General features: G+C 44.7%; 1 protein-coding gene and 1 long non-coding RNA gene across 2 annotated transcripts in view; both read left to right on the top strand.

The window, feature by feature from the left end:
* Window positions 1-12,701: 12,701 nt before the first annotated feature.
* Ppp2r1a (protein phosphatase 2 scaffold subunit Aalpha) overlaps window positions 12,702-27,385 on the top strand; it is a 29,894-nt gene continuing 15,210 nt past the window's right edge. Inside the window, exons 1-2 of the mRNA XM_047528920.1 lie at window positions 12,702-12,869; window positions 25,588-25,678. Coding sequence (XP_047384876.1) covers window positions 12,792-12,869; window positions 25,588-25,678 — 169 coding nt within the window. The 5' untranslated portion in view covers window positions 12,702-12,791. The remainder of the gene's footprint in view (window positions 12,870-25,587; window positions 25,679-27,385) is intronic.
* LOC124967004 (uncharacterized) lies at window positions 13,228-25,576 on the top strand. The gene is made up of 3 exons (XR_007105447.1): window positions 13,228-14,119; window positions 16,196-17,306; window positions 24,498-25,576. It is a non-coding gene; the product is annotated as an uncharacterized LOC124967004 (long non-coding RNA).

Raw genomic sequence — 27,385 nt, 5'->3', positions numbered from 1 at the left:
TTCAGATGTAAGTGACATGTTGTTTGGAATTCTGAGCATTTTTAGTGGACACCTTATATCCACATGAGGCTAGAGGGTTCAGTATTAGTAATAGTATCTGAAAGACAGGGCTCATAGTCCAGGCTAGCTATAAACAGTCATCCACATAGTGTAAAAGGATTCCTTGATTAGCTGTAACCCTCACTAGTCTTTTGATAAGACTCTCATTAAACAGAGTAGGAGAGTTTTTAAAACCCTGAGGATGGACAGTCTAGCAATACTGGATAGTTACTTTGGTTTTTGGTTCCTGCCATTCAGAAGTAAACAATAATTGGAACTTCCTTTCCAGGGGAATGCAGAAGAATGTATCATTTAAATCTTGCACTGTGAGCCAGCCATAGTTACCTGGCCTCATAGTTAATAGGGTGCAAGGATTAGGTACTGTGGGGTGCATCTCTTGAACAATGTTAATTGTAGCTCTCAAGTCTTGAAGAAATCAGTATTGATCAATGTGAGGTTTTTTAACAGGCATAATGGGGAGATTTTCAAGTCTGAATCAATTCATATTTTAATAATTGTCTAGAAGAAGAATGATGGTCCCCTTCTAACTCAAAAGGTAACTGTGTTGTATATCACAGATTAATGAACATTAGTATTACTCTTGAAAACCAAATAGAGGGTAGGCACCACAGAGGACAGTTTAATCAAAAGAACCTTAATAGGGTGTGCTTGTTTATGATTCATATTTAGCCACTGAAATTACATCTAGTTACTATTTGTTAGAATGTATGTCTTAACCATTAAATTGCAATCACTTTTTTTCAACCTGGAATCATCTCTTCTGTGAACCTAAGCATGTCTCATTTCACTGAGGGACTTCATAAACACTAATCATATAACATTAAGCTAAAAGATTGATTGGCATCTATAACATTTTTTTATGTTAGTTGAATTCAAATAACAAACAATTTGGGGAATAAGTACTCATAATTTGCATGAGAATTAGTGTCTCTGAAGTGTGTCCCAGAACATTTTAGTAGCAGTAAGAATTATATCCTGCAGTGCGATTTCAGAATATGAGCACTAAAACTTTCCTTGCTATTCATGAATATGCACCATATGATCATATCTCTGCATGTTTTTGTATCTGCAGAAATAAAATCCATGCTTGCATTTGCCTTGATTTACATGTGGAATTTCAATAACATCTGGTTGCATTATGCTGAAGGAAAACCAATATAATTTTGAAAAGAAAACAGAAGGCATTGACAAACTATATCTGAACATATTATGATACATATAATCTGGAACTTCAATCAAATATACCACCCACAACAAAATATACACAAAAAAAATCTAAAATAAAGACAAATATGAAGACAATTTTCAGTAAGAAAACATTAGAGATAAAAGAAATAGCATTTTTAAATCATTCAATGAGTCAAACCTTCCAAAGAAAGACCAAAAAAGAAAACAAACAAAACAAGACAGGGCATAAAGCAAAGAAGAATTCAGGGCATATGTGCAGAATGAAATGGCAGAATATAAAATAGTTCCTATAATACATTTTAAAATTTAAGTCATGAAAATATATACATGTATATACATATAGTCTGCAAAATAATGAAATCTATTCAGATTGAAGTAATCAAAAATGGAAATTCAAAGGCTTGTTGTCCCTCCCTTTCCATGTGAACTCATTAATCTACATTCTCAGCCCTTTTTCTTCTTTTTATTTTGAGACAGGGTCTAAGTAGCTAGGCTGGCCTCAAACTTGCAATCCTCCTGCCTCAGCCTCCTGAGTTGCTGGGATTATAAGTATGCACCAACAGGCCTAGTTCACTTCCCCCAGATTTTTTTTTTTTTTTTTTTTTTTTTTTTTTTTTTTTTTTTTTTGCGGTGCTGGGGATCGAACCCCCAGATTTTTAAAACATAAAAAAATATATAGTAGCAAGTTTTGCTGAACCTGAATAAGAAGAGATGATGGTCAGGCAATCAGGGTAATGGGCCCCCTCAAGGCCTTTACCAAATGTAAAGACCATGAAGCTCACCTGTGGGAACATAAAAGTGAACCCCTTTGTCCCAGAGAGGCAGAAAAATGGAAGGTAGGGATAAACCCAGATGTGAGTTACAGGAAGGATTAAAACTCAAAGGTTCAAGGACATGGCCCATGACCTTGGTACTTTTCCAATGCCAATTTGTTTAACAGATTTTGATAAATGCTCATACCAAAGCCATATAAGCCCCTAGGCCTGCATACCAAACCAGATATTCTGCTATAAACTCCCCTTCCACACTGGGAGTTCTCTCTTCTTACTTAAGATCCTGCACCATTCATTCTTCCCTTCCCTTATTATACATGGCTTTTATTCTTCAAATTTAAGAGACAAGAACCCAGGAAGAAATTAGTGAAGCAGAGAATCCAGTTTTATCTGAAAACTCCAATTTCAAAATGAGGGGGTTAAGCTGGACATGGTATTCCCAGTGGCTTCAGGCTGAGGCTGGAGGATTACAAATTCAAGGACAGCCTCTGCAATTTGGCGAGGCCCTAAGCAACTTAAGGAGACCCTGTCTCAAAATAAAACATAAAATGGGCTGAGGATGTGGCTCAGTGGTAAAGTATCCCTGGGTTCAATCCCAGTACTGAAGAAAAAAAAAAAAAATGAGGGAGTTATCTTTTGTGATGTTGGCAGGAGGAGGTTCATTTGATGGATGGGGCATCTTGCCAGATCTAGCAAAACATAAAATCATCATATTGGAGACATAACTTTTAAGGCTCAGAATCAACACACCTGCTTCCTGTGCCACAGCAGATACACAGGAAGGACCTCAGTATGTGGGAACGTGGTCCCTGGCTGCCCACTGTACGAGGGAGACCCAGGCTCAGTAAACTGCAGGAAGGCCCACAGGAGATTTCTGACTTCTTTCTTTGAGTCCTCTTTCCCTGCTGGTGAAGCACACACACAGGCTGCAGCAGTGGGGAGCTGGGCAGCACTGGGCTCCCCTTCATGGCACAGCCTGGTCCTGACCAAACTGAACCACAGCACAGCCCCCTCACCTCTCCTGGGATCTCAGGATGATCTCAGCCCTCAAGGTGGATGACACAGATCCTTGGTGTCAATGGCAGACACAAATTAGAATTACCTGGGTTACCTGATCTATTCTTCAGGCTCAGCTTCCACCCTGACCATGAAGATGGGAATCTCTGATAAAAGAACACGAGAGAGAGATTTTCAAAATGTCTCAGCACTTCTACGGGAATCCAGGGTTGAGTACAACCAGAGGGGAAAGTTCAGCTCACCTCCCGTTTTCTGCCTCTATTCTCTTTGAATCCTTGTCACCAATCCAAAAGGTGAACGGTGAAGGAACAGAAGGAAACAGGCAGAGCAGGCTGCATGGACCAGAGGTGGGGGAGTGGGAGGGCAGAGAGTTACAGGAGCTGGAGAAGTCACAGGAGTCTCCATGGAGCAGGTGATGTCATAAAAAGACCTGATGTCTTGGCCACCTGCAGCCCAGGGCCACAGAGGACTAGGCAGAGGCACCAGGACTCAGGAAAGGCCTTGAGGCTGGAGCAACCTTGTGCCAGGAAAAGCAGAGAGACCTGTGTGACTGAAGGTGACTGAACAGAGGACACAGCAGGAACGAGGGCAGAGAGGCCGTGGGGAAGCAGAGCAGGGTCCAGGTCTTCCCACTTTTTCTCCCATACCTTAAAAGAATCTTGGACACCCTGGGTTTCCTTACTCATTTTAAGTAAACATGCAATTTTTCATCACATAAATTAAAACACTTAAGTAATTTAACATCTTCTATATATTAAATACACGAGATGCAGAGAGCAGCCCACAGATGCATGTGGGTTAGCCACTTTGGATATACAAGAATGCAGATGGCTAGCAGACACCTAAGCAGAGATGTCCAGGAACCCAAGAGAGACAGGACCATGAGGTCCAGGGAGAAACCGGGAGGAGAGGGGTAATGGAAAAAGTTATGTGTTCTCAACGTCATGAGACCAGCTGATCAGGAGAGAGAGTGGGTAAAGACAGGATGAGAAGAGGTTCAAAGACCCAACCATGGAACACTCCACCATACCCAGAGGTCATGGCCAGGAAGGGGGTGTATTGATTCTGAACACTTGGGATTGACTTCTGAAGACTCATGTTACCTGAGGAAGAATCCCTGAGAGGAGGAGGGGAAAAAAAGGAATCAGTGTTCAGGAGACTCCAGTAGAGGAAACTGAGGTAAGAAGAAAATTAAACCTAGTAGATAGCTGTTTTCAGGAAAAGAAAGACAAAGACAGGAAATTAAATACTAGATTTAGAAATGGAAGTGGGTCCACTAGTGACTCTGAAAAAGAGAGCATCAGTGAAATGGTAGATGTGAGTTGGACATAGTGCTGCACACCTTTAATCCCAGTGACTTGGGAAGTTGAGGTCAGAGGCTCACAAGTTCAAGGCCAGCCACAACAAATTAGTGAGTCCCTGTCTCAAAATAAAATAGAAAGGGCTAAGGATGTAGTTCAGTGGCAGGATGCCTCCCCAGCATGTGTGTGAGGCCCTGATAGAAAGAAAAGAAAGAAAGGAAGAAGAAAGAATGGATAGGAGGTATGAGAGCTTGATTGGAAAGATTCAAGTGAAAATTGGAGACAAGAATTGAAGAGAGAGTATAAGCAAGTTTTGTTTGTTTGTTTGTTTGTTTATTTTTTACTTCTGAAATGAAACAGAAGAGAGATACTTACTACAAGGAGAAATATAATTAATAGTCCATAATAATACCCTCATAGGAGACCATACAAACCCCAATAACTCATGAGCTCATAAAGGTCACAAAGACTCACAATGCCTTGCTTCCAACACAGGCACCATCAACATCTACTAATACAAGAGAAATGAGGCACACGCCCAATGGGACCCTGACATCACCTAAGGAAATGGTCCTTTCTGTCTGCCCACATGCATCTGAACCTTGAGTTCCATCCTCAAATACCTCAAATGAACAAAGTTAAACCCTAAAATGTTCTCTGAGATTTTCCCCTTCATGTTTCTATGGGTTGCATGTTGATTCTTCCACTCCCAAGGTTGCTATAGAAGTCACCATGTGGAGTGACGTTGTGTGCACCTCTGTGATCCACCTCCTCCTGCTACCCAAAATCCTTATGGGCTCAGCTTAGATCTTGGTTATAATGACACTGCAGGATGATTTTCCTCCTACCTAATCTATCGACTACGTCATTCCTAGGTGTGACCATTAGTTTCCTGATTAACCTGCTCTATACACATCTCAGTCCCAGGATAAGTGTCCTGGAGAAACTGAGTTAAGAAACTATGGCATTCCAAAACAATCCATGCAACCCACAACCACCCACTTCCAGGTGCACCAGCCACATCTGAGACATTCCTTCCTTTCAAAGACCTGAAAAAACAAGTTCCAATTAAAACCAGTGAGCAGGGGTATGGGGGAAGGAAGGATAGTAGAGTGAAACAGACATTATGACCTCATGTACATGTATGACTGCATGCCTGATGTGATCCTGCAATATGTATCATCAGAAAAATGAGAGATTACACTGTATTTATGTGTGATCTATTAAAATATATAAATGCATTCTACTGTCATGTACAACTAATTAGAACAAATAAAATTAAAAATTTTTAAAAAATAGTGGGCATGGGCTAAGATGACCTAGAGTTGCCTTTACATCTTTTGGCATATCATTATAATAGTAAAATCTGCCCCTCATGGATTTTGCTTAGGGTAAGACTAAGTATCATAAGGATTTAAAAATTTGATGCAATTCCACTTTCTGTCAAAAGTTAAGAGGTGGTACCTGGGTGAGACTCTCTAGAAACGTCCCTAAGACCGACAGGAAACAAAGGGGACATTATTTTAAAATGTTATTTAAATAACTTCATTTTTCTCCTACTCCCCTTTTTCCTCCCAAGTCAGTCCATAGAAATTCAAACCCCACTCCCCTAAAGTCAGTCATAAAACCTACGAATATTATTCTACCCCACCACATACACATACCTTTTTGTGTAAGAGCTGGTCAGAGAAAAATTATCTGACCTCCCTTGTCTGATAATGGATCATAAGACCCTTGTTGCAGAAAGGGTCCTGCTTTGTATCTGGGAGGAAGGAATGTCACATACAGAGGCCAAGAATCCCAACTGACAGGCCTTTCTGGATTTCCCTTTCAGTCTATTACCATTAGATCACAGCCTCTGTCCAGTCAGAATTCCACACAGCTACCTGTTCTTCATTGAGTCTAAGTATAAAAATAGCTTTTCCCTGGGTCTTTGGGTTTTAATTTTTGAAGGCTCCATATCATGTAAAACTCTGAATAAATAAATGTTATGCTCTTCTCTTGCTGACGTGTGTCTTGTTATAGGAGTGCTACCTGTGACTTAGGATGGGTGGGTCTGGTATCATACTCTTGCACCCCTGCAGCCCCATGTCCTTGATCTCACTGGCCTTCTATCCATAACCCAAGTTAGTTTTCACCTGGGTTCCCCTTCCATGCCAACCCCAGGCTGAAAAAGAGGCCCTAGAACTGCAGAGTCCCTGGTTAGAAAAAGGAAATAGAAGGAAAATGGAAGAGCTTGATCTGCTTTTTCAAAGAAAAAAGGAAGGTCCCTTGTAACTTCAGGTGTTTTTCAGCAAGCACTCCAAAGTGGGATATAGGAGCCCTAGTTACATGGGATGAAATTAGAAACAAAGGAATCTTATAAGAAAGTGAGAAAAATGGTCCCCTGACAGTGGATTCCTGCAAGATTAGAGTCTGCGTGTCTGAGGAATTAGTGTGAGAAATAGAAAGTCCATTGGCCCATTTTCAGAATATAGTATTTGGCCTGAACTGGATTCCATCATAGCCATTTTAGTTATAGCCTTTCCCTTTGCCCATCCCAGTTTTAAAATTGGCTAGTCACAGACTGTAATCCCAACTCCTCCAGCCAGGACAAGGGGAGTGCTATATTAGCAGCAGACTGCCTCCCCATGTTTGCATGCTCACTGGATTCCCTCTGTGGGCACGCTCTTCTGCAGAAGAATGATATTTTTTTGCCTTGTTGACCCCCCACTTCAGAGCATGCATTTGATATCTTGCAGCACTCTGATATTTCTAACATCAGGACACAACATCTAGCAGTATATATTTATCATAGGAAGACTCACCTATGACTAATGATTTAAAGGTACACATGACCTCCCATTATACCTGATTGTGCCAGTCAGGAGCCAGCTCAAAGGAAAAGTCTGTGACTCAGGAAGTTCCACAACAACCTGCCCACATGGGAACTTGAGGTTCTAACCAGTGCGTCTCATACCACTTACCAACTGGCAAGATGCATCTGAGGACACTGCTGTCTGAGAGGCTCAGGCCCACACACTGGCATCCTCAGAGACCAGGGATCCGGAGCAGGTAAAGAGGCTGCCCTAGGACAGCCCAGGACTGGACAGGCAGGACTTTACAGTTCCATGTTTCACATCTGTCATTCTCTTGTTCCCTGACTGACACTGAAAGAAAAAGAATGAAAGACTGTGACCCAATTCTCAATGTCTTCTCTGTAATCAAAGGGAAGATTTTTATTATTCATGAATGTACCATTTTTCTCCATCAGCTAATGCAGGTCTGTATTCTTTCTTTATTACTCCTTTCATATATATATATATATATAATTTTAAAATTTTTATTCCTTAGGGGACTCAAGAAAACTGATCTGCATGTGAACCCCAATGGATTTTTCAGTCAATGGTCCTCTGCTATGACCCACCATGAGCATGATGCTCCATGAGATAGGATTCTTTTCCCTGAGACCACAGCATCTTCATTCCCCTGGGATTAGAGACTCCCAGAGGCTCTGCATTGCCATGCTCATCAACATCTTCACAAACAGCCTATACACCCCTGTCACAGGAAGGTGACCTATAATTGGGAAGGGTTGGACCCTTTCTTTGCAGGGATCCTTTACACCTTAGTAATCTGAAACAGGATAGAGTTTTTCCTGGAGCCATCCACAACACATACACAGATTAAAAGTTTGGGACGAAAGTTCTGTTCCTCACTCTGATCCCCATCCTGTTCAACCTTATTCTCTACCTTAATTTTTTTTTTTTTTTTTTTGTGTGTGTGTGTGTGGTGCTGAGGATGGAACCCAGGGTCTCATGCATGCTAGGCGAGCACTCTACCACTGAGCCACAACCCCAGCCCAACCTTATTCTCTAGAAGAATGATATTCATCTTTCCCAAGTGTGATCTTAGATATCTCTTACCTGATGTTAGTGATTAGGTATGAAGTGGAATAGGCAGATGGTTTTTGCTGGTTGCAGGGTCTGGTGTTCTCTTAAATCTCTGATTTCCTCAAATACTGGTTAAAAATTGATTCTTCTCTAGATCATAGATAAGCACATGGAATCCAACTTGAGTTCAACTATGCGTTCTAGATGTCCTCAGAGCAAAGAAACAGTTCTCTGGTGTTTCAGGTACACTTGCTGGCACTGTTGCCTGGAGCTTCCAAATGAGTGCATGTTCCAGACGAGAGTTCTGTGCCAGCATCACAGACTGATGAAACAGCACCAAGAGTTCTTTGGGGAGGGGTAAGAGATAAAAAGGAGGTACACTTTGTCCCACCTCCTGCCCTCCAGCCTGGGTTACCAGGCCTCGTATCCGAAGACCTTCAGTCTTTCCTGGGTCTTCCATTTGTCCCGCATCCATCCTGTCATATCCAATGTAATTCTTGGTAGAATTCCATTTATTCCACACATAACCTAGATATCAGAGGGTCCTAGCATCACTCTTGGAGAGTTAGACTTTAACCCTGCCAGTCTCAACCCTGAACATTCAGAAATATCCTGCAAATTTTTTTTTTTTTTTAATTCCTGAGGGTTCATTGTCTTGGATCTACCATGTCCTCTGTTTGAGCTTCCCTGTACCATATACCTTTACTTTAACTCAGTCTTTTCCTCTCATGTACCTCAAAGAAACCACTTCCACAGATGCCTCAGTGAGCCATTTGGCCTTTATTAAGGAGGCCATATGTCTGCCACATGGGGAGAGAGAACCATCTAGCCCCATGAGAAACAAATCAATAAACTTAGAGTAAGTACTTTTCTACAGCGTGTCTCCTGGGCTGCTCTGCCAGTTAGTTCTTTGCTCTCTATCTAGGCAGCTCCTGTCCCTGCTATCCCATTCTTCTCCCCCCTGCTCCATCTCACCCACAACATTCTGAATCCTCCATTTTTGTAGATAAATTCTGCTGTCCCAGGTCCATTCCCTAGCTTATATGCTTAACCCATCCTGATTTGGAAAAGTGCAAGTCTTCTCTTTTGTACAATCCAACCTATTTTATTTATTTATTTATTTTTTGTAATGGGGATTGAATCCAAAGGTGCTTTACCACCTAGCAACATCCCCAGTCCTCTTTACTTTTGGCTTGATACAATGTCTCCTTATGTTGATGAGGCTGGCCTTGAACCTGTGATCCTCCTACCTCAGTCTCCAGAGGCCTGTGCCACTCTGCCCTACAATTCAAACTCTTTTTGGGGAGGGCGGGTACAGGGGATTGAGCTCAGGGGCACTCAACTACTGAGCCACAACCCTGCACTACATTGTATTTTGTTTGGAGACAAGGTCTCACTGAGTTGCTTAGTGCCTCACTGTTGCTGAGACTGGCTTTGAACTCTGGATCCTCCTGCCTCAGCTTCCCCAGCCGCTGGGATTACAGGTGTGCACCACCACACCTAGCTATAATTCAAACCTTTGAAAGAGCAATGAGTTATATACAGCAGTACAGTATGAGTTTGCTGTTTTGTTTTAAAAGCCGCTTTGTTGAGGTATGTTATACATATAAAAAGTCATAGGTATTTAATGTATATAACCTGAAGCGTTCGGAGAATAGTACACATCCATAAAACTATTATCACAATGTCATAAAACACTCAGTGCCTTCAAAAGTTTCCTCCCACTGTCTACGTTTTCTTAAGTTTTTTTTTTTCTTTCTGTGGTAAAAGCACCTCTACAATCTACCTTCTTAGCAAATTTTAAGTGTATAATGCGATATCGTTAGTCAATGCCCTGTAGGTACAGTACCTCTCCAAAACTTATTTATCATGTATTATATTGTACCCTTTGTCAAACCTCTCCCCATTTCAGCCTCCCTGCAGACCCTCCCAACCACCACCCTTGTCCTTTCTGCTTTTGTGAGTGCAACTATTTTAGGTTTCACATATAAGCAAAGTCATACAGTATTTGTCTTTCTGTGTATGACATTTCACTTTGCATGTCTTTTCCAGGTTCATAGATGTCCTTGCAAATGCCAGAATTTACTTCTTTTATAAGGTTAAATAATATTCCCTGAGGTGTGCATGTGCATGTGTGCTGTGTGTGTTTGTGTGCGTGTGTGTTCTTTATCCATTAATCCACTGATGGACACTTAGATTTTCCCCACATTTTGTTTACTGTGGCAATAAACATGAAGTACAGGTATCTCTTCAAGGTTACTAATTTCATTTACTTTGGATATTTACTTAGAAGTGGGATTGCTAGATCCATATTATCGTTCTCTTTTTAACTTCTTGAGAAATATTCATTGTTTTCCATAATAGATTTATCATTTACATTCAAATCTTTCTTGTTTGTGATGTTTTTCATTGCTCCATTAGCCAGTCTTATGCACAGGTGGAAAGATATTAACTAGCATGTTCAGAACCCAGCACGGGATATTGGAGATGCTTAAGAACTTGGCAGATATTTTAGTTTTAAGTTCTGTCAATTAATCTTTTACCACTGATTGAATGAACTATTTTTAATCATTTCTTGTTTATTTTAAGTTCTATCATCCTGGAATTCCTGGAGCTGATCATGATCACCTGACAAATACCCAGGTTACTCATGGAACTACCTCTGATCACTCTAAGAATATTGAGCAAAGAACAAGAATTCTCAAATGAGCAAGTATATATCAAGATGGGGAAACAGCCATACTGAAGAATTTTATTTTATTTTATTTTTGTATCAGAAATGAATCCAGGGGTGCTTAACAGGTGAGTCATATCCACAGTCCTTCCTCCCTTCCCTTTAAATTTAATTGGCTAAATTGCTGAGGTTGGCTTTGACCTGCCATCTTCCTCCCTGGGCCTACTGAGCCACCACGGGGATACAGGCCGTAGGCCACTATGCCTGACAAGAACTCTTTTAAGGTAATTTTAAAACCCAATGTTTTGCCTACACATTCCAAGTGGAAAATCTTTCTTACTTTTTTGTTATCAGGGATTGAACCTGGAGGCACAGAACCATTGAGCCACATCCCCGGGCCTTTTTTATTTTTTAATTAATTACAGGGTCTCACTTAGTTGCCCAGATCCTCAATAGCTTCCTGAAGCTGCCTTTGAACTTGGCAGTACTCCTCCTTCAGCCTCCCAAATGGGTGGGATTAGAGACATGCACCACTGAGCCCCGCACCTAAGTGGGAAATTTCTTAAGGGCAAAAGGAACTATTTGAAACTATTACACATATGTTTTATATATTTTCCTAACTATAGAATAAATAATTATAAAACATTTCTATTGTATATTTTGTATATTTAATATTTAATGTTTCCAAATGTAATAACCTAAAATATAATTATAAATAGTATATAGTTATATGCACATCCCAAAATATAAATTATGTCAACGTCACTAAAAACTAAGATTTTTTTCGGCATAAGGGGAAAAAGGAGTATAAATATAAAATTAGAACATGGCAAGTGAAAACCCCGTAAGTTTTTATTTGAATTGACATTATTAAGATGACTTCATGATTAGAAATATCACTACCATCTCAATTTCTAAAATGCACGGGTTCCCCGAACTATCTATTGAAAAGTCTGGAACTGATGACAACCTAGTAGCAACATACCCACCGCCCCCCCCACACACCCCGTATGCATTAGCTAGGAAACACTCGCTGCCCAAAGGAACTAGGGCTTCTTGAAGAAATGCGTGATCTAAGATGGTTCAAAGACTCTACTTCTGACAGTAAATAAGCCGCTGGTCTTAGGGGAGGGGCCTGAAATACCACGTTTGAAACGAGGGGAGGAAGGGAAGGGGGAAATTTTCTGCGGAAATCCGACGAGTGGACAGGAATAGCACTCCAAGGAAAGGGTGCAGCTGGGGCAATAAGGCTTGTTGACAAGAAATGCTCAGGCAGCTCTACTTTCACCCCTCAAGGGGGAAAGGGAGGAGGAAACGCCTAGATAGGGCCTCGGGCATCAGCAGGAAAGATCAGGATTTTACCCCTTTCAGGGCTTCTACAGAAAGCAAAGATCCTCCCGCCTCCGCCCTCACAACGGTGCCGGGAGGTGGTCCTCCAACCAGCCGAACCAAGGCCAGACCAGCCAAAACCTGCAGATCCGCCGGCTTCCACAAGTCATGCAAAGCCGGCTCCCAGACTCGCCCAAGGGCAGATCCGCCTCCTCCGGTTCCGGGTCCCTCATTGGTTAGAAGCAACTGCTCGTCTTGGCCGTTGTTAGCAGCGACGTGGGCGGGTACAATCTTGGTCGCTAAGAAACCCCGCACTTCCGCTTCCTTTCCCCTACTGCAAACCAATCTCTTTCGTTTGTTCAATGGTAAATGGGAAGTGGGCGGGATTTCACTTGCTCGGACCAAAGAAATGCGGGCTTGGCGGCCCTTAACGCGGCCAATGACGGTGGGGCAGCCCCTGTAGAGTGGCTCAGGCGCCCCCACGCCCGCCTTTCCTCCTCCTCCCAGCCCTGCCCCTCCCTAACCCCGTTTCAGCACAGCGCTGGCCGCAGTCTGATAGGAACGGGACGGAGCCAAGATGGCGGCGGCTGACGGCGACGACTCGCTCTACCCCATTGCGGTGCTCATAGATGAACTTCGCAACGAGGATGTTCAGGTCCGGAGGCTCCAAGGGAGTTGGGGAAGACGGGGAGCGGGACACCGGGGCGCGGAAGGCCCTCTTGGAGAGGGCTGAGCGTTCGCTGGGAGTGGCGGAAGGAGACGGGGCCAATCAGCGTTCTGCTCTCATCGTTCTGGGTCGCCGGACTCCAAGAGACGGCGCCCTGGATTGGGTGTCGGCCCGCGGAGGGCGGGGGCTGGCGAGCCGCGAGGGTCCCGGGCCTGCGGAGCGCGCGGCGGCCCGGGACCTGGGCTCGGCGGCCGGGGTGGGGGAGTGCGGGCGCCTCGGTGATTGGCCGCAGGCTGAGTGGCCCCTGGGGCTGGGCAGCGTGCAGGATTCTCGCTAGGTGGGGCGGGGGTCTTTTCAGCGCGGCCCGGGGATGTCCGCCCTTCCTTGGGTCTCTACAGCAGGGTCGGGTGGGGACCGAGAGGCAAGGCTGCCATCCCCATTCCTGCCCGCCCTCCGCGACTGATTTTGGGTAGATCCCCAAGGGGAGGAAGACGTGAAAGCACTCTACTCTCGAGGGAAGGGCTAGCCAGATTTGGGGGTGAATCACGCGGTAGAAACCCTCCTGGCCCCCGCTGCCCCTTAGGACAGTTTCCTTAGGGGACTGACATTTCTGATGAGTTCGTTAGGGTGGCCCAGACCCCTGATCCCGTCTGGCTTGGGTGTGAGCGCAGTTCAGACTCCAGGTCCACCTCCCACCCTCCGAATGACCTTGTGCACGTTATTTCATCGCCCTGGGATTGTTTTCCATAAAATAGGGGCTAATGATAGTCTTCGCTTTATTGGGTGTTTGTGAGGAACTGAAATTATAAAATAGAACGGTGCCTGGGCGCTTGTAAGGACCCAGTAAATGTTAGCTGTGTTATTAGGATTGGCATTTGAAGAGGTCCCATCCTCCAATTGAGCCCGTTTTCCCCTTTATGAAGTTATGCTAGGTGCACTGGGAAGCCTGCCGAACCTGACTGTCTTCTAGGTTCTGGTGTCAGATAGACTGCAGTTGAAAATCCTGGCTCTTCCACTTCTTGCTGATTAACAATGGGCATTTAATCTCTTTAAACCTTGTCTTCCTCTTCTCTCAAATGTGGTTAAATATCTAGTTAATTGGCCCATTGTATGAATTCATTTGTTCAGTGGACACCTGAATTGTGTATAGTGTCAGGCATATCATGGTCACATCAGTTGCTGTCAGGATACAGGTATATTGCAGGTAAACAGAACTAAGTATGCAGTATTATTAACAGGTAAGAAATGGTGAGACGGAAACAAGTGGGATGATGTGATAGTGAATCAGCAAGGGTTTGTTGGGCCTCTACTCTGGGCATTGTCCTTGACACTGTTGCACAGCAGGGAACAAGACAGACAAACTCCAGGCCATGGGAATTTACCTTTTAGTGAGGGGAAACAGTGGATATCAGGTGAAATGTATATTGTATCAGATGGGAATTTATGTGTGTGATGAAGGATATGATTTTAAAGAGTGGTCAGGGGAGACTTTGATGTTTGAGCAAATAACCCTACTGCAGAGGCAAGGGAAGGAACTGTGAGGTTTCTGGGCAGGGGGCACAGCAAGTACAGAGTGGGGTGGGCCAGTCAGGGAAGGTGCTTCTGAGGATGCATAGTTGAAGGTGGGACTGGAAGAAGAGCCTCCCAGAGGGAGCAGACCTGTAATGACTCATTCTCATCTTGGGGTGATTTAGCCCACCAGGGGACATTTGGCAACGTCTGGAGACATTTTTGGTTGTCATACCATCGGATTGCTGTTGACCTCTAGTGGGTGCAGGTAGATGCTGTTCAACACTCTACAATGCACTGAACATTGACCCCAAAGCAGAAGGGGAAAAAAAAAATTATCCAGCCCTAAGTATCCTTAGTGCTAAGATTGAGAAGCTGTTTTATAGGAGATTTGCCTTGACGCAAGAAGGAGCTTGGTTATCTTTGCTCAACATTCTAGTTTCCTATGGTTGCTGTAACAGTTGCTATAAACTTGTTATATTAAAGAACACAAATGTATTGTCTTACAGTTCTGGAGATCCAAAGACTGTCATGGGTCTCACTGGACTTAAAATCAAGGTGTGGTCAAGGCTGTGTTCCTTTGGTGAGACTCTAGGGGAAAATCTTGTTTCCCCACCATTTCCAGCTTCTTAAGGCTGTCAGAGTCCTTGGCCCATGACTCCTTTCTCTGTTTTCAAAGCCAACCACATTGCTTCTCTCCAACTATTCTTTCTAGTCACATATGCTTCTGACCTCAGTCAGGAAAGGTTCTCTGGCCCACACAGATAATCTAGCATCATACTCCCATCTCAAGGTCCTAACCTCAGTCACCTGTGCGGAATCTTTTTTGCAATATAAAGTAGATTCTCATGTTTTCTGGGGATTAGAACATGGATATATTGATTGGTGGGTCTCATTCTGCCTATCACAATTACTATAATTAGAAAGTAGAGATTGAGGAGAAAAGTCATAGAATATTGAGGATGGTTATAAAATGTTTTCTTTTTGCTTTCTTAATTTAAATAACTGAAGGTTATTTTTTGTTACTTTTTTTTTTTTCTTTTTTTTTTTTTTTGCCTTGAGGTCATTGAAGGGGCACTTCTCACTCAGCAAGTGTGTATGGAATACTTAACTGTGTGCTAGGTATTGATCTGGGTAATGGGGACATGACAGTGTACCGTGAACAAAAATGCCCTTGTGGAGCTCACTTTCTTGAGGCAAACAAGAAACCAAGTTCATTATAGAGGGTGGTAGATGCTGATCAGTACTGTGGAGAAAAATGAAGTAGGATTGTGTCTGGAGAAGATTGGAGAGTGTGCTGCAACTTTATATAGGATGGCCAGCGTAGGTAACACAGAGGAGGCAGCAGGCACCATGAATGTCTATGAACTACCATTCCAGGCAGAGGAAATCACTGTAAAGGTCCCTAGGCAGGAGTATGTAGAAAGTGTTAGGGAACAGAAGGCCATAGGAGCCAAGGGAATGAGCTGTTTATGATGGGAAATGAAGTTGAATAGGTCAGACCTTGCAAAGACCTTGTGAGCCATCATTGAAACTAGGGTTTGGCAAACAGCTGCCTGACCCTATGCTTGCTTGCTTTTTTAAATAAAGTTTTTTATTTTAATTAATTATTTTTAAAACTCAGATACGTCCATATGTTTGCATGTCTTCTGTGGCAGCTTTTGTGCTATAGTAGTAGAGTATTTAAAGAGATGGTCTGGCCCTCAAAGCCCCAAATATTTACTGTCTGTCTGTTTGGAGGGGAAAAATGTTAACTCCTGACTTAAACCATCTCTATCAAATTACCTGATATTTGCCTCTGCAAGATGCTGTTCAAAGGAACATTTTTTATGTTCTCGTTGGATTCTCACAACCTTGAAGTGGTTCCCTTGCTTGTCCACATTTTCCAGATGAGGAAACTGAAGCACAGTAAAGGTAAATAACTTGGCCAAAGCCTTACAGCTGAGGCATGGAAAAGCCAGGGAAGAATACCAAAGGATGTAAGACTCAGGGTGGAGTAGAATTTGGCCTTATAGATTTCTCCTGTCTTCAGCGAGACAGTACAGGATTCTAGAAAGAACATGGAATACCAGATCCTGTAGTCTCAATACATTCTTTTCAGAAAATATTTATGCAGATATAATGTACCTGCTATGTGGACGATTCCATTTCAGATACCGTAGGGAGCAAAACAGCAAAGCTGCTGCCCTTGTGGAGTGTGTACTTTAGTAGAAGACAGATGATTGATCAGTAGTTGATGTCAGTGGCAGTGTTTGCTGAGAAGAAAAACAGGGCAGTGACAGGGAATAGAGCAAGCCCAGGGCTGATGTTCAGGTTAGGGAAGGCTCCCCTGAGAAGGGATGTTGAACAGGCCGTGAATGAAGTGAAGGGAAATGAACAGGTGAGGGAAAAGAATCTGGGCAGAGAGAAAGCAGGTACAGAGCCTCAGTGTTTGATGCATTCAGAGAACAGCAGAAAGGCCCACATGGCTGAAGTTGGGTGTATGGTGAAGTGGTGGGATGTGAGGACTAAGATGAGGCTAGATTAGGTGAGGCCTGTGGGCAGGGCAAAGATCTGGACAGAGCAGTGAAATGTTCTAAAGTATCTTTCTGGCTATTGGGGCAGGAGATGTGCAGGAGCAGGTAGTCTTAATGAGAAGCCACTGCAGAACACAGGACCAGTGTTAGCACATAGATGGAGGAAGGTGGTTAGATTCGGGACATGTCAAGAAGGGCTGATGAGTTTGATGTGGTGTTGGTGGGTAATGTAGAGGGAGGCAGCGAGGATGATGGAAGTTTGATCTCAGCTCTGCCAGTTTGTTCTCTGTGCCCCTGGAGTAGCTCGCATCTTTGGGCCCAGACCCCCTCATCTGTAAAATGAGGATAAAGATGAAGAATCAGCATCTACCTGGTTGTGGAGGTGCCGTGAAATGGCATGGTAAGTGGCTGTCTCAAGGTAAAGACATTGAGCAGGTGATGATTTCATTCGCTCCTCATGACAGCTATGGACCTTATACTTGGAAGGTGAGGTAGTAGATGTGGTAAGGAGCAAAGGTTTAGTTCTCCCTGCTCAACCCACCATAGATTCACTAGGTTTGCATGTCTTGCCCAAGCCTCCCCTGCAAGCCAATTCCAGACGGAGACCAGAAGGCAGTGTCCCAGCTGTGAGGAGTGCTGGTGACATCTGCCAGGTAGAAGCCACCAATGCTACACCACATTCTGCTATGCACAGGACAGCACACCTCACCCCTCCCGACAACCAAGGATTACCCAGCCCCAAATGACTGCAGTGCTGAGGCTGGAAAACCCTGTGTGCTATACAGTGTGCTGAGTACTTTGTTTGTGTTAATTAAATCCTCACAGAAGACTTCTTTTCCTTTAAAAATTTTTTAATCATCAGATTTCAAACATACATCAAAGTAGAGAAAATAATACTAGATACCTAGCTACAGCAATATTTTTAATATTTGCCACATTTGTTTCGTCTTTTCCTCTTCCTTTTTTCCTGAAGCATTTAAAAAATCCAGGCTTCAGACATTTCCTCCTCCATCTTTCAGTATGCACTTCTGAAACAGTGGACACTTTTATAACTGCACTGCCATTATCACACCTAAGAAAGTTAGCAGCAATTCTTTGGTATCATCTGATTTTCCTGATTGTTTCAGAAGCATCCTTTTATAGTTGGATTGGTTTAAATCAGATTTGGCCATGAATCTTGAGTCTGATTCTTCCCATTTAATAAGGATACTCAGCCAATATCATACAACCTCATGAGTGGCAAAACTAGAATTGTCCAAAGACACTGGGCTTCAGGGCACATTCCACCACCCAACCTTGGCCCCCCTGCAGAGACGCCCCCCCCCCCCCCCCCCAAGATCACATAGAAGAGGCAGTGTCCTGGGCAGGGCACAGCAAGGTTCGAATTCCAGATTGTCCCCCACAGAAGTTACTCAACCCTTTGGGTCTTTGTCTTTGGTCTTCTTTTCTTTCCTCCCCTGTCTCCCCCTCCCAGCCCCCACCAGTACTGCAGATGGAACCCAGTGGTAGGCCAGCACTCTATCACTGAACTACATCTCCATCCCTGGGACCTTGGTGTTCTAGTTAAATGAAAAAAAGAATGGAAGGCACAGGTACCAGCGTTTTGCAATTAAATTAGATGGACTATGTAAAGACAGCAGTTAATAGCCATCATCTGAGACACTACAGAATTCCCCTGTGTCTACATTTTGGAAACATGGTGTTCCAGATACTGGCTTCTTTTTATGGAGTGTCTGGGGACTTGGTAAAGCAGAACAGAGAAAAAGGAGTTTGCCTTCTGAGAGCTTACAAATAAGGAGTTGGAAGAGGTGGAAGAGGGCAGTGGCTTTGCCCAAATTCACTGAGGGACAGCATTCCCCTCTCTGCCTTAGTTTTCTCATTTGTGAGGAAGTGAGTGCAGAGTAGTGTTTGGCTCTTCCCTGGCTGTGAGAGAGAACATGTATAAGTTCTAGTTTTGAACCTAGCACATGGAAAGCACTCTGTAAATAGTAGTTGGGTTTTTAAAACCTTCAAAATTTGTTGTGTTTGTGTATTTATAGTGAAAAAACATAGTTAAAACTAACCAGCTGGACTCAGTTGAGACCATTTTGATTGTTTTCAGCATCCAAAGCATCACAGTCAGGAGCCAGTTGAACTTAGGCCTTCTGTCCGTTTAACTGGTCAGCCTGTTGATCTTGGCCACATCAGTGAGATAGAGCTCCTTTACAGTGTGGCTGGTCTAGTGCTTGTTGGCCTTGACGTCCAGAGTGAACACTGGCAACAGAGCAGTGCCTCCCATCTGCTTCATGGTAGACTAGGTGGTCAGGAAAGCTTGATGATGGGATGGCAGTCACTGTGCTGCTTGGGAGGGTGCGCTTAGGGTATTTGGGCTGCCTCTGGAGCTGCAGTGTCTTGGGCCCCTGGAAGGTGGGTGTCATGCAGGGGTGTGTATGTGACTTGATGCCTTTCAGCTCTACCTTCTTGGCTCTCAGTGCCTTTGCTCCAGCCTTGGCAGAGGCAGGAGCTTCCTTGTTTGCTTTTGGTGCTATCTTGCCAAAAGCTCTGTTTGTTTTTCAGTAGGACCAGCCCTGTACTGAAGTCCAGTTCACGAATCTTCAGTTGGTACTCGTCCTGCTCCTTCCTTATCCCAGAGACAAGGTGCCTTCCAGATGGGGGAACAGGCACATCTGTAAACGATCATAATGCTGAACAAACTGAGAACTGCTGTTGCTTCCAAGGGGGTGGGGAGATTACTCTCCCCCCCATTTTAGTGTACTTTTTCCTTTTCCCTGCTTCAGAAGCACATGAGAATAATAATGGGTAATAGCAAGTGCTTCTGGGTCAGGCTCTTTTTCTGTGGTCCTCCTTTGATCATCCTAGCTATCCTGTGAGGCAGGCCTTTATTTCTCATTTTACAGTGGAAACTGTAGTTCCAAGGTGCCTGGGACTGGCTTGAGGATCCTTAGCCAGTAAAGGTGAAGCCAGAGTAGACTCATTGATTTTTTTTTTGTTTTTAAACAGTTTTTTAGTTGTCAATGGACCTTTATTTTATTTATTTATATGTGGTGCTGAGAATCGAACCCAAAGCTTCCCACATGCGAGGCAAGTGCTCTACCACTGAGCCACAACCCCAGTCCCCTCATTGATTATTTTAAAAAAAGAAGGAAAAAAAATTCAGATGCCGCAGAAGTAGAGGTCACGTTGGCTGTTCTCACTTCTCAGTGAGTCTAAACAGTCATCAGGTGGGTGCTTATTTTTTCCACACACATCCACCCACACACCTTATTTTCATTTAAAAATCTGGTCCTTCATGGAATAAAGAGGACAGCTGCAGTAGACCTTAGGGCTTTATGGTGGGGATACGATGTCATTCACTGAACATTGTCAAAGTATACGCATCACACACACATCCCACCTCCATTATTGGCCACCATCTGTCCCAAACAGCAACTGTTTTGAGCATATTTCTCTGAGTACTTTTTTCCTCTGCATATGCTAACATCTGTATTATGTTTATTTTACCAAAATTAAGCCTGCAAATATTTATTGTGTACTTCCTCTGTGCCAGGCCCTGCACTAGGTTCTTGAAGCAGAATCCCTTGCCCTGGCCAGGCTCATACTCCAGGAGGGGAGGAGAAACAGTAAGCTAGCAAATGCATGTTGGGGCATGATAGAAGTTAAGCCGTGCAGAGTGGTGGGTACCATTCTGCGTAGGTTGGTCACTAGGTGAGAGTTGAGCAGAGACCCCAGGAGGTGAGGGAAGAGCCCTGCGGCAGGTGGGAGAGAACTTACCAGACCAAGGAAACAACAAGCCAGCAAGTGTGCAGACCTGGGCTGGGAGTGGCTGTGGGTTGTTCGTTGGTTGATTACTCTCAAGGAAGCCATTGTGACAAGCACCCAGAGAACAAGGGGAGTGATGGGGAATGAAAATGGATCACTAGACAGGCGACAGGTCAGCCAGAGTAAGGCCTCTGGCAAGACCACTGACTTTTTATTCTGATTTTGAAAGGAAGACATTCTATGTGTGAGATCCTGTGGGATCATACTGCACTCACTCATTTCATTGAAGACTCCATGGTTCGAATGTGAGGTGAGTCTTAGAAGTGGATAGTGTTTCTACAGGTGCATGCAAAGGGAAGGAGGATTTTATTCCTTAGGCCTTCCTGAACTGGGCTCTTGCTGAGGCCTTCTGGAGACAGATAGGTCCTTGGTAAAAGAGTAGCATGAAGCCCTGTGGGTGGACTCTAGTAGGTGCTGGTGGAGCACACTTAGAATACAGTACACAAGGAAGTCCTTTTGGGATATGACATGATGAAGGGACAGCAAAGGAGCTTACTGATATTAATAACTGTTGTGCCAAGAATGCTACAGGGAAACCCAGTCGAGGTTTGTTTAAACAGCAAGTTCATTATTTTTTATACAAGTTCAGCACCTCAAGGATATCACAGAATTAGGTCAAGTGCAACACTCCTTTGACCAGCCTCGAGCGGCCACAGGGTTACCATAGCATCTGCTGTCCTCTTGGAACCACACTGAAAGAAGAGCCAGCCCAAGACATAGAAGGACTTACTTGTCTTCTTCTTCCTCTCTTGTGTCAAGGAAGGGTTCTTTTATGGACTCCTTAGCAGACTTGTCCTTAGGTCTCATCCACAACTAGACTGTGTACTGAGTCAGTTGGGATTAAGTTTACAATGGTAAGGAAACTCTAAATAACAGGGGCTTAAATGAACTTGAAGTTTATTTCTGACTGATGATCAGAGAGTCTGGTGGCAGTGCAGGCCGCTCTGACACTCCAGGATGTTAGGGTTCCACTCTCTTAGCATTGTACTCTGCATATTGTTTTTTTACAAACACCTTCCAGGTTGCCTCAAGGCCCTGAGATGGCTCCTGAAGCTCCAGACATTATGACCACATTCCAAACAGGAAGGAAGGTGTGACGCCGTCCCACTGTAAAAGCACTTCCTATAAGTAGCACATACCATTTTCACTTGGGTTTCATTGACCATGTGCTAGTCTTCAAGTAGCAGATCCAGAATTAAGGTGATTTGGAAATGTCTTTTCCAAGGGGGTCTTATTCATAGCTGAAAAGCAGGTGATATGAACCACAGTATAACCAATGTAGGTGCTCTTGACCTGGGGCTTATCTCTGATTCCCAGGAAGGCCCATGAATTTGGATGGGAAAAATAACTTAATTTCCACTAACTTCTAACTTACATTTAACTTTTCTTCTATTGAAAGCATATTATTATGGAATCCTTTTATAACCTGTCACCAGTGGGAATCACAACATATCCATATCCTATTTTACCTATTGTATGCACCACTTAATATGCTTCCATTTAATGTGCTCATGCTTACTCTACTTCAAAATCATGCCAGTACTAGACCTGCTAACACTGGATCTTGCTAAGGGGTCCATGGCACCAGCGCCAGCTTCCCTCCCACTAGAAAAGGCAGAGGCCCGTGGACCAGTAGCGCCTGGTGGCTAGACTGTATTCTGGCTCTGCTCCCCGTGGACTGTGTGAGGGTATTCAGCCACTCTGTGCTTGCTTTCTCTACCATCAGATGGGTGTCCCGTGTCCCCTCATGGGGGTGTGAGGGTCAAATGAGTTGAATGCTAAAGCATGCATAGTAAGCACTGTGGGTATAATCTGCCACCACATTTTGGTGGGCAGCTAGCCAGCTGCCTGTTGTGCTCTTCCTGATTACCCCAACAAAATCAGAGTGCTGGGGCTGGGTATATAGCTCAGTTAGTAGAGTGCTTGCCTCGTAAGCACAGGGCCCTGGTTTCAATCTCCAGCATTGCCCCCCCCCGCACCCCCCCCCCCAAAGTACGCAAAATCAGAGTGCTATTAGCAGGGGATGCCACAGCTGCTTTTACTGATCTTTTTCTGGTGCTAGGGTGTTCTGGGAGTTTTTCATTTTGTACTCATGACAACCTTCTGAGGTTAGGTTATCGTTCCCACTTCCCAGTGGAAAAATTGAGGCTCAGAAAGGTAGAAAAATTGCCCAAGATCCCACAGCTTCTGTAAACAGTTTACCTTGAACTGAGGTGGTGTGGCTCTGAAACAGCACCTGTTACACCTTTATTAGGCATTCTTGTGCCCTCTGCCCAAACAGACCCGTGGACATTATTAACAAAACCACAACTAGGATGTCCAAGGACAGCTCTCCACTGTGGGAGAGGAGAGCTGGTTCTCTGAACCTGCCTCTTGGGTATCTTCCCTTAAAGGTGGTGTGATGTTGAGATTGAGTCAGGTACTTGAGCTCTGCTTGTGGCTCCGCTGCTTTCCAGCAGGTGACAGCTTCTCCAAGTCAGCATCCTCACCTGTAAAATGAGTCATTCTAGAAACAAAACCCGTGAGCACCATTCTGGGAATTGTGTTAATCACCCTTGTTGAGCTTTCAGAAGTACACAGGAAACAACCAACAGATGCTGGTCAGAACGTTTGCTGGCCTAGTTACGATGATCATTGTGGTGAGGCTCTGCCACCTCCCATGGTCCTCAAGGCTGCTGCTCACTTCAGGCCTCCGCCCATGCTTGCCTTTCCCTGAAGTGCAGCTGGGAGAACTCAGAGCTAGTCTGAAGCAAAGATGAAGAAAACAGGCAACTAGAGCAGTGCTCCCCACTATACTTTATGAAAAGGTTCAGACACAAGAACATCGAAAAACTAGTACAAGAGTCAGCGAAGTGCAGCCTGTGGGCCACATTCAGTCACTACCTGCTTGCACAGTATGCTTTTGTTGGAACACAGCCACGCTCATTTGTTTATACGATATTGGGTTCTGCGGCTGCTCTTGTACCATGAGGGCAAAGTTGAATGTTTGGAATAGAGACTGGGTTGGGGATGTGCAAAGCTGAGAATATTTACCAGCAGTTTATGGAACAATTTTGCTGACCTCTTGGCTGACACCCTAAGCTGCTATTTACTTAGCACCCAGATTCGGATGGATTATTTTTGTCGTATTTGCTTTTCTATCATTCCATAGGTATGTCTCTGTGTACATTTTATTCATTTGAAAGTGAATTGTGGGTCTTACAGGACTTTATTCTTTGGTCTTTTTATTGCTTAGAAGATGAGTTTTGGGGCCACCTGAAGCTCAGGTGATCCAAAAGGCCCAGTAACGTTCTGTAAGAAATTCCGGATGTGCATTTTTCAACTTAGCATTTCATTAGGATCTCAGTATTGCCTGTGGTCCAGAGGCGCTTAAACCCCCTCACCAGAGAACACCACTCACAAAGGCCCCAGTCACTTGTAGACCTCTTCTCAGTTTTTCCTGGGCTCAGAGCAGGCAGTGGGAGCCTGCTCCTTACCTCACCCCGTCCCTCCTGTTCTCCACTGAGAGGACTCCTGTGTGTGACCACTGGTGCTGGCTGGCCCTTGGCTGCTTCCTCGACTCTCACTGTGTGATCTTATCCCATCTCTGGACAGCCTTGAGAGACCCACACTTGTGGAGTCAGCCTGCAGCTGGTCTGGGCCTCATTTGCCGTAGGTGGAGAGGGTGTCAGCGATGCCTTCTTCCCAGGCTGGAGAGGCTGCATCGAGGATCCAGCACATAAGTGCTTTGAGAGTGACCTGTCGTGTGTTAACCAATGTATTCATTTTCTAGGGCTATAAACTGCAGCAAATCACCACAAACCAGGTGTCATAAGACAGCAGATTTGTCCTGCCACTCTTTGGAGACCAGAAGTCTAAAATCAAGGTGTTAGCAGGGTTTCCTCTGCAGGCTCTGAGGATGTGATAGACAGGGTGGGAAAATCCAGCTAGGCCTGTGTGCAAGCATTCCTGTTTCCAGGGCATGGGTAGGACCCATTCTGAAGTGGGGGTCTTATGATCTACTGTCAGATGAGGAATTCCAGAGAATTTCATCTGGGGCAGCTCCAAGACAGACTGAGGAAGGCTACAGTTTCTGTAGCTTACCTTGAGAAAGAGAAATTTTGGTGTCTGCAGCCTGCCTTGAGGAGAGAGTTACAAGGTAGGAACTCTAGAAGAAAATGAAAATATGTATCATAATATCATGGGCCACAGGTCAATCCACTATGCTAGTGGTATATTAGCACTGTTTTGCTGTTGTTTCATAGAAATGTTATGGCATTGTTAGTTAATTCATCATCACTGTTAGCTAGCAACCTTGGGTTTAAATGCCTGCTTCAGACCATCTTAGCTCTGTGACTATGAGAAGAAACTTTGGCTCCCTGAGCCTGTTTCCCTTCATAAAAGGGGGACTTTAGAAAATAGCTCAGACCTCAAGGGCTGTTGTGAGGATGAAGTGGGATCTTGGGCGTGAGTGCCTAGCGTAGGACCTGGCCCAGAGTAAGCCTTCTGTGCCAAGGCTGCTGCTGTCCAAGGGCACGCATATCTTGTCAGATGGGCAAAGCAGGGGGCCGCGCGCGGTGTTGGGGAGGCAGGGTGCAATCTTGAGAAGTGCCACTGAGTAGTGGTGGGCTCGGTGAAACCCAGAGGGTACTCTGGCATTTGTTGCCTCTGCTACCATTGTTTTTGTTTTTTGTTTGCTTTTTCCTATCATTATTTTTTAATGGTCCATTCGAGGTCATAGAACACTTGGTAGGTGATGACTACATCACTACTGAAAATCTTTACACATAGATGTTTCTAGGAATTGACCTGTTTCCAGAGCTGTGGAACTGCCTTGAGTTGTGGATTCCTAACTTTCTTCCCTTTTTTTGTTCTCTGGTTAGCTTCGCCTCAACAGCATTAAGAAGCTGTCCACTATTGCCTTGGCCCTCGGGGTTGAGAGGACCCGAAGCGAGCTCCTGCCCTTCCTTACAGGTAATGAGGTGGACTCCTGGGACACAGGTGGAGGGCGAGTACCGGAGGTGGTTCCTACTGATTAAGATAGAAGTGCATTGCAGACCTAACATACTGTGCCTGCCCCACACTTCTGTGAAGTGGGGACAGGGCTTCAGGAGTCAGGTGCAGCCCTGCTGAGTGGAGACCTGCAATGATGGTGGCAGGCTGGTGTCGCGGCCTCGAGGCACTTGAAGCCCATCTGCACTGGGCTCGAGCTGTTAGCTGGTGACTGTAGCAGGTTTCTTTACTTGACTCTTCCCTTTTTTTTTTTTTTTCCTATCAACAAAATGGGGATAATCATCTCTGCATTCTAGCATGACTGAGCATTGGAGATGAATGATGACTGCTGACACTTGGAATACGCTTGCCATGTGCCGGTGGTATCTGGGCTGTTCTGTGAGATTGAGTCAGTTCACATGAAGCATTATATGGTGCCTGAACCTGTGAGGATTTCCCTCCCTTGCCATTCACCGAGCTAGTCTCTCAGCAGTGCCGTATGACCAGTGATACTACTGTCCCCGTTTTGTAGATGAGGAGACTGAGATGTGGAAAGGTGAAATAATTTGCCTAGGTCGTACTGTTGGGGAGGCAATGTCTCCAAACTTGATAGCATTTGTTAATGGACCATTAACACAACTTGGGGTCCCTGCTCCCTGATTCAAATCCAGTCTCCTGCTTTCCTTGTGTGTGACTTGGGACTAGACGGCCCATGTTTCCCTCCCTCAGATTCCCGATGGGTGAATAGGTGTAGCAGTGTGAGGTAAGGTGAGGACTGAGACAGTCTTCTGTAGAGAGCCTGTGATGGCCAGGCTGTGGCCCGCGCTCCTCTGCTGGTGGTGGGCTGCCTCCACGCCCACCCTCCGTGAAGCTGTGTGGGACTGCTTGTGGAATGCCTGGCACAGGCTGGACCTTGGTCAGTAGTGAATCTCTGGTGTCACTTCCTAAATTACCTCTGGACGTTACATTTGTACTAGTTAAAACTGCAGCTGAAGGTCTAGAGTGCTGCCACTGGCAGAGTCTTCTCTCTGGTCATCCCTTCTGGACCTAGGGATGGAGGCGGCCAGGACTGTTACCCCTCCCACTAGCAGTTGGGAAAACAGAACAGGTTCAGTGACTTGTTTGCAGTGACGCAGCTGTGGCTAAGGGTCGCAGGTGTGTGAAACTCTGACCACCACCTGAGGAGTAGGTGTGTGTACTTGTGATTCTGAGCAGGTGACCCCCAAACCAGGTGGGTTGGAGTTTGCTGAAACAGGGAGCAGTTGGGTTTAAACCTGTAGGGGAGGACAGGGTACCATCGTCGATATCTGCTAAGGGTAGAGCCAGTTAGATATAGGAAAACCTCACGTACATTCTGAATTTGTGTTAACGGTTGGGTGGAGGAAGAGAAGGACAGAGGAGACAGTGGCTGAGAGCAAAGACCTGGAGTCAGACTGCTTGAATTCATTCCTGCCCCAGTGTGCTTTGTTTCCTTCTGTGAAACAGAGTAATGTGTAACACATGGGTCACGTGGAGGCTTGGTGAGTTCATACACCTTCATTATGTTGTAGAATCACATGTAACATTTTAATGTTAATAACCCAAAGGGGAAGAACTGAGGGTCACAGTAATGTGGGAGCTGTAAGACTGAGGAGGAACTGGTGATTCAGACAAGGATTTTTTTGAGCTTTTGGAATCCCAAGTGATGTC

This window comes from Sciurus carolinensis, chromosome 16, assembly GCF_902686445.1.
Source record: "Sciurus carolinensis chromosome 16, mSciCar1.2, whole genome shotgun sequence".
NCBI lineage: Eukaryota > Metazoa > Chordata > Mammalia > Rodentia > Sciuridae > Sciurus > Sciurus carolinensis.
The sequence above is the reverse complement of the archived record's forward strand: the minus strand, read 5'-3'. Positions and strand labels throughout refer to the sequence as shown.